Raw genomic sequence first — 9,606 nt, 5'->3', positions numbered from 1 at the left:
CTTGTGCAAGCTTGTGGCCAGCCCTGTGGGTGGCAGTCCAAGCAGGCAGGAGAGGGCTGTTTGTGAGAGCAGGCTGTTGTCCCCTGCGGCCTGGTACTGAGCTTGCAAGCCATTTGATGTCAGCATCCCTGCCATTCTTCTCAAAGAGTTGCTTTGGCCACTCCATAGTGCTCCCCTTTGCTGATGCCAGCATGTTCCCAGGCTAGGCTTTGGCCCAATGCATGGCTTGACAGGGGCCCCTTGGGATGATTGGGGATGCCTGTGAGATGCCTTGAGACTCATGAGAAGCTGAGGGAGTGGAACTGTGAGGAAGGCCTAGCTGGGGAGCCCGGGTGTTGGGGGTCTTTTTTGGGTGAGTGTCAAGGTGACAGCTATTTTTCTGCCCCATGTTTGATGGTCAGAAAGAGGAGCTGGACATTTCAGAGGGGAGCTGGGGGCACACAGATTAGTAGACCTTGTGCTGATGTTTGCATTCCAAAGGGTGGAATGATGGCAAGGCTTGCCTGAGGGCAGCTGACATGAGTGTTTTGTAGGCTGTCTCTCATGTGAGCAGAGCTTCTTGCAGAGGCAGATGGGTAGGTGGTGCATCTGGATGTGCATAAGTAATCAGGATCTGATGGGTTGCACCCAAAAATGCCGAGGGTTCTGGCTGATGTCTGTGCAAAGCCACTTTCAATTATCTTTGAAAGGTTATGGCAACTGGGACAGGACCTGGAAACTGGAAGAAACTCACCCCACTCCTATGTTCAACAAGATGAAGAAGGAAGGTCTGGGAAACTGCAGGCTGGTTGGTCTATCATTGGTCACTTGGAAGGTTCTGAAGGAAATCCTCCTGGAAAGCACTGACAAGCACATGAATGATAAGAAAGAGATGGGGAGTAGGCAGCATGGATCTACAAAGAGCAGCTCATACTGGAGCCTGCTTAGAGTCTTCTACATTGAAGTGACCTGCTGGGTGGACAAGAGGAGAGCAACAGCTGTTGCTTACCTTACCTTTAGGAAAGGCTTTGATGCTTGCTCCCATGAAATGCTCGCAGAGAAGCTGACAAGTATGGGTTACACAAACAAATTTTGGGGTGGTCTGAAAAGTGGCAGCAAGCCACTGCACATGGTTCTGGACAGCCTGCTGACCGTTCTTGACCACAGAAGTTGTACTACCTGGTGTCAGGATGGTCCTTCCTGACTATATCATTCTGAGATAGTGTTTGTTGTGATGGTGTACGATTGTGATGCAGAAGAAAGCAGCTGAAGGGTGTGCTAATGAGGGGAAATTTTTTTAGAGGGCGTGGCCAGAAGAGCCTTAGCATGACAAAGCCTGTGTTTGGACACTTGTAGGTCTTGGGTGATGTGTTTTAAGGTCTTGCGGCCCTTTTCAACCTGCCCCGATAACCTCTTGAGCTTTAAATTTGTACTGAGGGAAGTGGGAAGGATGTTGAGAGAATAAGGGAAGAGGAGGAGCATCAGGCTTTCATGATTGAGAACTTTATTGAGGAAAGCACATGGAAAGGAAGGAGCAGCAGGTGGAACAGCCCCTGTGCATCTTGAATGCACGTAGGGTGACCAAAACCTCATCCTTGTGTGTGGAAGATTTTCCCGGAGCATGGAGATCTTCCTGCCCTCTGATGGGAGCAGCGGAGATGGAGCTTGGTGGCTTTTGGCTTGTGAGCACGTCATAGCAGCAGAGAGAACCGAACATAGGAGACCGTGCAAGTCAATGAAAGAAGGTAGAATGGAAGTCGGCCATGTTTCCAAACATCGTGGAATAGCCCACTTTCTTGCTTCTCTGGTTCATGCCTTGAGAGAAATAGCCTTGCTTGTGGAGCTGATGACCCAGCAGGTAAGTGACAGCGCAAAGGTGCATCCTCGATCCATGAGAAGTCTCGCACCATATGCGTGGTTTCTGTGTGATGGACAACACTGATAAATAATACTGGCCTCAATAGAGACCCCAGAGAGACACCATTCCTCCATGGTCTGCAGCTGAACACTGAGTTGTTGACCGCAGCTCCTGGTATATGACTATGCAGGCAATTCATTATCAGCTGAATGGGCAGTGGCAGGTCCCTTTGTAGTTTGCTGAAACTGGCCCTTATCAAACAGCTGGCAACTGCTGGATTCTACTCACAGAGGCCATCCCTGCAGTCCCTACTACCAAAACATTGCCACGTAAACCCAGTACACTATAGAGGTCTTGTGGCATTTTTCGATCTGCCCTACCTATATTTTGGGCCAAGCATTTGTGGGGCCTCATGAGGGCAGAGTGGAGGGGGACAATCAACTCCCACACTATGCTGGCCACTCCTCTGTTGATGCAGCCCAGGATGCAGTTGGCCTTCTGGGCTGCAGGCATGCACTGCTGGCTCCAGAACAACCCAAGTCGTTCTCTGCAGGGCTGCTCTCAGTGAGTTCTTCTCCCAGTCTGTATTCCTGTCTGGGATTGCCCCGACCCAGGTAAAGCACCTTGCCCTTGGACTTGTTGAACCTCATGTGGTTCACTTGGGCTTGCTTCTCAAGCCCATCCAGGTCCTTAGAATGAAGAGCATTGGGTGAAGAAATGAGGAGTGTCAGGCTGGCATGCATTAAAGCTTTATTGAGGAAGACTCATGAAAAGGCAGCAGCACAAACAGAAGGGCCCTGTTCAGAGGTGCAAGCAGAGTGACCATCAGCACTATGCATTTTATGCAGAAGATATTCCCAGAGCATGGAGATCAGTCCCTGAAGTGGCTTGCAGGACATTGGTAGCTGCCAATTGGCAGGTGTTGGTGTGGGTCCTTAGCAGGGGTAGCAGGCTCTTCTGCCAGAGAAGCAGCCCAGGCCTCCAAAGCCAAAGCCTCCCAGGCCATAGCCTCCAAATCCCCCGGAGATGGGCACTCCCTGGGAGCTGAGGTTGCTGCCCACGGCAGCTGATGCGGAGGATCCAACGGCGGTGTTCTGGGGGAAGGAGCTGAGGATGGGTCCTGGCAGGGTGACCAGCACGGTGGGTGGCTGGATGGCGATGTGAGAGTCCTCACACTGCCTGACACAGGGCTCGTTGCAGCTGTTAGCCAGCGGGGTGGGTCCGCAGGGGCGGCAGATGTCGTAGCAGGACATGTCTGTGGTGTGGAGGGTCCCTGGAAGAGAGGATGTTGGGAAGGCGGAAGGTGTTGGGAGTGTGAGGAGCGGTGCTGGGGGAGGCCAAGGGAATGGGGAGGTCTGGGGTTGTGGTGAGCCTGTCAGTGGGGAGGTGGAAGGACTGCTGAGCGTGGGGGCAGAGAGTGTGTGGAGAGATGGGTCCGATGAGGCGGGTGAAGGAGGGGACTGGGGTTCAGTCTTACCTTGTTGTGCGCAGGGGAGAAGGCGTCTGGAGAAATGTGTGAGGGTACAAGGCGCAGGGCTGGCTTTTATGGTAGTCCTTGAATGCCCGCAGGGCAAGAGAGCTTTGCGCATGGCAGCATTTGGTGTGAGCTGCTCTTACATGCGAAAGCCTGAGGTGGGGTGTGTTGTCCTTCCCACAACTCGACCTTTTCATTTTCTGCTGTTGAGTATGTGTCTGTTTGGTTTGGCAGCACATTTCAAGTGAGAGTAATAAAGACCAAAGAATACTCCTTGAAGGTGTGTAAAAGGGCGGGTAGAAGATATATCCAAGGCATGGGAGAGGTGCGTTGTCATTAGTGAGATCATGGTTTGGCACTCATGAGGTGTGGTCAGTGGCTTTGTTGTGAGAAGGGGGGGGGAGGGCATTTGCTGGTATCCCCAGCAGGCTGTTCTGAGCTTCCCAGTTGTGCTCTGGCACGATGCACTACCACTTGCATCATGTTCACTCTCTCCATGCCTTCAACCCAACTCAGCAAGCCTGAATTTAGCTCTTGTCTTTTCCTTTGTGTGTGCTTTGGCGGCTTAGGTGAGAAAAAAAAAAAACACACAAAAACAAACAAACAAACAAAAAAAAACCACAAATGGTGCTTTTGCTGTTGAATATGGTTTTGCAGTAGAAAATTCCACTAAGCTTGCATATTGAATAGTGATTGTGCAGGCATGACAGTGGTGTAGGATTAGGCATTATGTTAACCAGATAAGGGGAAGGTACCACTGTCCCAAAATAAGGAGCGTAGCTTAGAAAAAGAGGACAAGAAGTGTGAAATCAGTATAAAAAAAAAATATCAGGGCCCTCTTGTCATGAGAGGGGAAGGAAAAAGAAAAGGAAAAAGATAAATTAATAGTTGGTCAAATAAAATTGTACATATATGGTATAATAATAAGCGTCAAGTAGTTTGTGAACCTGTAGTACTCAGACAATGATGAACCAGGGAGGAATTGAGTGTTGGGTAATTGGTAATATAAGGTTATGATATAGTTTTGCTGTGCACTCCTGCTTGCAGGACACCTGCCATTGCAATCATGAATAAAATTGCTTCACAGAATCATAGAATCATTGCTGTTGCAGGACTTGGTGCTGCAGTGCCCATGGCCTCACCAGCAGGACACTCAGGGCATGAGGGCCAGCTGCTTGAACTGAGCTTGAATGTTGAAGAGAGCCTGTCCTGGCTTGTCTGTGTGGTGGTAGCTGCTGGCATGCTTTGGAGAGAGATGGGATGTGTGTGACACAGTGTGGTAAGAGCTCTTTGTCCACCCACTTACAAACATCCAGGGATGTCAAAGGCAATGAGAAAGGGTTCTTGAAGTATAAGGTAGTAAAAGGAAGAGTAGGGAAGGTACTGAATGAGGTGGAGGTGGATGACAGAGGACATGGAAAAGGTGGGCATAGTGAATGTCTTCTTCACTTGAGTCTCCACTAGCAAGAGCAGCCTTCAGGAATCCAATGTCCCAGAGACCAGCGTGAAACTCAGGAGCGAGGAAGTTGTCCCCTAGTCAAGCACACATACACAAGTCTAAGGGCTGCAATTGGGTGCACCCAGAAGTGCTGACAGAGCTGGCTGATGTCATTGCAACGCCACGCTAAGTAACGTGCAAATGGTCATGGGGAGTGAAGGAGATGCCTGAGGACTGGAGGAAAGCAAATGTCACTCCTCCATGAAGAAGGGCAGGAAGGAGGACCTGAGGAACTGGAAGCCAGTCAGCCTAACCTTGATCCCTGGGAAGGTGATTCATTTCCAGGCACACAGAGGACGAGAACGTCATCAGGAGTATGGATTCCCAAAGGGAAAGTCATACTTGACTTACCTGATAACCTTATGAGCTGAAACAACTAGCTTGGTAAGTGACAGGAGAGTAGTGGATGCCTGACTTCAGTCAGGCTTTTGACACTGTCTCCCATCAGAGTTTATAGAGAAGCTGTTGAAGTATGGGCTCAATGACCAAGCAGTAAGGTGGATTGAAAACGGGGTGAGCAGCCAGGCCTAAGGTCAAGGGTCAGAGATTGATCCCAGAGGAGAATGCTGGGTCCAGTCCTGGTAAACAATTTATGGGGTGGGTGGTGGAGCAGAGCATACCTGTTGCATGGTTCCTGCTGACAGAACACCAAATAATGGCTGACCTACCACAGCATTGTATTGCCATCCTGAAGGACCTTGACAGGCTGGAGAAACAGGCTGATGGGAACTTCTTGGAGTTCAAACAGGTGAAGTGCCAAGCCCTGCAGCTTGGGAGGAACAGCCCCAGGCACCAGGACATGCTGGGGGCTGCCCATCTGGAAAGCAGCTTAGCAGAAAAGGACCTGGGTGTCCTGGTGGACACAAGGTCGAACTCGGGGCAGCAATGTTCCCTTGCAGGTAGGAGGGTTAATGGTTATAGTAGAGGGAGTGTTACCAGCACATCAAGAGAGGTGATCCTTCCCCTCTACTCAGCAGTGGTGAGGCCCAACCTGTCATCCTCAATGAGGAAATGCTAAGAGAGCTTGAACTGTTGAGCCTGGAGAAGACATGGCTCCTGAGAGATCTTACATATGTCTATGAATACTTGAAGGGAGGGTACAGAGAGGATGAAGCCAGGGTCTTGTGAGTTGTGCAAGAGAGGTGCCTGAAGACTGGAAGAAAGCCAATGTCACACCAGTCTTCAAAAAGGGCAAGAAGGAGGATTCAGGAAACTACAGGCCAGTCAGCCTCACCTCCATCTCTGGAAAGGTGATGGAGCAGCTCATCCTGGAGGTCATCTCAAAGCATGTGGAGGATTAGAAGGTGATCAGTAGTCAGCATGGATTCACCAAGGGAAAGTCATACTTAACTAATCTGATAACCTGCTATGATGAGATGACTAGTTGGGTAGATGAAGGGAGAGCAGTGGATATGATCTACCTTGACTTCAGCAAGGCTTTTGACACTGTCTCCCATAACGTCCTCATTGGCAAGCTCACGAAGTGTGGAATAGATGAGTGGACAGTGAGGTGGATTGATAATTGGCTGGATGGCAGAGCTCAGAGGATTGTGTTCTGTGGTGAGGAGTCTAGTTGCAGGCCTGTAGCTAGAAATGTCCCCCAGGCATCAGTACTGGGTCCAGTTTTGTTCAACTTAGTCATCAGTGACCTCGACGATGGAACAGAGTGCACCCTAAGGAATTTTGCTGATGACACAAAGCTGGAGGGAGTGGCTGATACCCCAGAGGGCTGTGCTGGCATTCAAAGGGACCTGGACAGACTGAAGAGATGGGCCGAGGGGAACCTCATGAAGTTCAACAAAGGCAAGTGCATGGTCCTGCACCTAGGGAGGAATAACCCCAAGTACCAGTACAGGCTGGGAGCTGACCTGCTGGGGAGCAGCTCTTCAGAGAGGGAGCTGGGAGTCCTGGTGGACATCAGGCTGATCATGAGTCAGCAATGTGCCCTTGTGGCCAAGAAGGCCATTGGTATCATGGGGTGCATTCGGAAGAGTGTTGCCAGCAGGTCAAGATCCTGCCCATCTACTCAGCCCTGGTGAGGCCACACCTGGAGTATTGTGTCCAGTTCTGGGCTCCCCAGTATAAGAGGGATATGAAACTACTGGGGCAAGGCCAGAGGAGGACGACGAAGATGATTAGAGGACTGGAGCACCTGTCATACGAGGACAGGCTGAGAGAACTGGCCCTGTTTAGCTTGGAAAAGAGAAGACTGAGGGGAGATCTCATCAATGCATATAAATATAAATGGAGGGTGTCAAGAGGACGGAACCAGACTCTTTTCAGTTGTGCCCAGTGCCAGGATGAGAGGCAACGGGCACAGACTGAAGCACAGGAAGTTTCATCTGAATACGAGAGGGCACTTCTTTACTGTGAGGGTGAGAGAGCACTGGAGCAGGTTGCCCAGTGAGGTCATGAAGTCTCCTTCTCTGGAGATATTCAAAACCTGCCTGGATGCTATCCTGCACAAGTGCCCTTGGTGATCCTGCTTGGCAGGGGGGTTGGACTAGATGATCTTCAGAGGTTCCTTCCAACCTCAACCATTCGGTGATTCTGTGGTGCCAGGACAAGAGGCAATGGGCACAAAGTAGAAGACCAGATGTTCTGCGTAAATCTATAGAAACCTTTTTTTACAGTGTGGGTGACCAAGTTCTCCTCCTTGGAGGTACTCAAAAGCCACCTGGAGACAATGTGGGGTAATCTGGTCTTGGTGGTGCTGCTTGAGCAGAGGGGATGAATGAGGTGACCTCCAGAGTACCCTTCCAACCTTAACCATTCCACAATACTGTGAAAACAGATGAGTACGGATGTAAGCTGGTTCTGTTGGAAGACTGTAGGTTGCAAGTAAGTGGAGAAACAGAAGTTGGGTTGTCAGTACTTAGGGTGTGGTGACTGAGCCAGAGAAGTCTTGGGAAGAAGCAAGAGGTGGGAAAAGGATCCACCTGAGGTGCCTGTATGCAAAAGCACAGAGCCTGGGAGGTAGGCAGGAGGAGCAAGAGCCCTGTGTCAGCTCAGAGGACTGTGGCATCATGGGATCACCTGAGGCTGGTGGAACAGCTTATGTGACCGGAGGGCTGCAATAGCTGCCCATGGACTGTGCGGGAGAGATGTGCAGGGAGGAGGCAGGGGACAGGCTGTTTTGTGAAAGAGCATCCCAGGTCTTTAGAGATGTTCGATGGGATGGATAAGTTGCTGTCTGGGAGCTTGTGGGTGGCCTGCCTTCATGCGATGCATGTGGATGTTCTGCGCATTGTCCCTCAGGTGAACAGGGCTTGTTGCTGAAGGAGATGAGGTGAGGTGGGAAGGGTGACTGCGCTTCTCTGTTGTTGGGTGCTGGGGTGACTGGCAGGGAAGAGGCATGGGGGAGGAATGCCATGCTGGGCTGGTGGCCTGCTGTGAGACAGGTTGGTGACTTTGTGGAGGGGAGAGAAGGGTTTCTGTGCTGGAGGAAGGAGACTTGGAAGGGTGGGTGCAGTGTGAGCTGCATCTTTGTGCCAGAACCCTTGTACCCACTCTCATGCTCAATCCTTGCTGTGCTTGTGGCCATATGGTTGCTTGAGGGCCCTCTTTCCTGTTGTGTGTCTTTGCCTTTAGCCCTGGAAGTCTTGGCAAAGGCTGTGTGGCCATTGAGAACTCCAGTTCCTGCTCCATTCATCTTTCTGTGTGAAGCAGCCAGCAGAAGGCTCTGGGGATATTTTTGTGAGATTCCCTTGCAGCCTATTACAGTTCCATTTTGTTCAGGAGAATGTGCAAGAGCCCTAAATCCTTGCATAGATGAATATCTGAGGAGGAGGAGAGTAGTTGGATGAGGTGTGCAATGCTTCCTGTAGGGCATTCTTAGCCTTTACATGACACGGGGCATAGGTCATGGCCAGTAATATTCCCTTTGTGACAACCCTTTGTGACAATGGAGCTGAGCCCTTCCTGTGAAGTCACGTTGTTCCTCTCTTCTTTCTTTTCACTGTTTGTTTCTTTGCTTTTCTTTCTGCTTCTGTGGGAACATATCTTAGGAGAGCTGGAGAGTGGTGCTGGGGAAGAGTTAGGTATGTGGTGACACAGGGAGATTGCATCAGATACCTGACCAGATGGCCTTTATGTAACCAAGCCATTGTTTGGACAACTGAAATGCTTGTGTCATGTTCTGGAAGGAAAAATTGTGCCAAGCTATGGTGGCTGTGGTGAACATACTTCCTGGGATAGGTCTTGGCAACATGGGGAACTCATCAATAGCTTTTTCCAACCATCCTTGTGTTTATGTTGGGATGAGATTCCTGTATTAGGCTCAATGGAGTCTGAGCACAAGGCCCTTTACCATCTGGAACGATGGCCTCTTGAGCCCTGTCTTTCTTGTGGGTGAAGTTGGAAGAGTGCTGGGAGAAGAAAGGAAGAGGAGGCATCTCAGAATGGGATGCAGAATGATTTTATTGAAGAAAAAACATCAAAAAGGAAGGCATACAGAATAGAAGGGACAAATTCTAAGGTGCAAGTAAGGCGATCGTCGGCTTATGTCCCTTGTGTACAGCAGATTTTCCCAGAGCAAAAAGGTTTTCCTATTCTGTGATAAATTCAACAAAAAGGAGGTCCCCAGGGGGCTTATTGCTCTGAGCGAGTAATTGCAGCAGAAAGTACTGGACATAGAAGGAGGTGCTGTGGAAGGGAGAAGGATAAAGAAAGTGCCATGAAAAGAAGAGCTATGGCTGGTGAGCCCCTGTGACATGAACAGCACAGAGGTGCATCCTCAGTCCAAGAGCTAGCTTGCACAATGTTGGAGGCTTCTGTCAGTGTTGTTGGTGTGAGTCC

At 50.2% G+C, this 9,606-nt stretch overlaps 1 protein-coding gene across 2 annotated transcripts; it reads right to left on the bottom strand.

The window, feature by feature from the left end:
* Window positions 1–1,573: 1,573 nt before the first annotated feature.
* LOC118159916 (feather keratin 2-like) lies at window positions 1,574–3,090 on the bottom strand. Of its 2 annotated transcripts, none has more exons than XM_035314453.1 (3): window positions 2,692–3,090; window positions 1,968–1,977; window positions 1,574–1,612 (listed from the first exon to the last, which is right to left on the bottom strand). In XM_035314453.1, the coding sequence occupies exon 1, from the start codon at window positions 3,088–3,090 to the stop codon at window positions 2,773–2,775; it is 318 nt and encodes a 105-aa protein (XP_035170344.1). In that variant the 3' UTR covers window positions 1,574–1,612; window positions 1,968–1,977; window positions 2,692–2,772. The 2 variants fall into 2 exon arrangements, with proteins under 2 accessions (XP_035170344.1, XP_035170343.1); XM_035314452.1 differs by lacking the exon at window positions 1,968–1,977 and adding an exon at window positions 2,537–2,543 and having other exon boundaries at window positions 1,575–1,609; window positions 2,688–3,090.
* Window positions 3,091–9,606: the final 6,516 nt, after the last annotated feature.

The sequence above is a fragment of the Oxyura jamaicensis genome, unplaced genomic scaffold (assembly GCF_011077185.1).
Source record: "Oxyura jamaicensis isolate SHBP4307 breed ruddy duck unplaced genomic scaffold, BPBGC_Ojam_1.0 oxyUn_random_OJ72666, whole genome shotgun sequence".
NCBI lineage: Eukaryota > Metazoa > Chordata > Aves > Anseriformes > Anatidae > Oxyura > Oxyura jamaicensis.
This window is presented reverse-complemented; position numbering and strand designations above follow the sequence as displayed.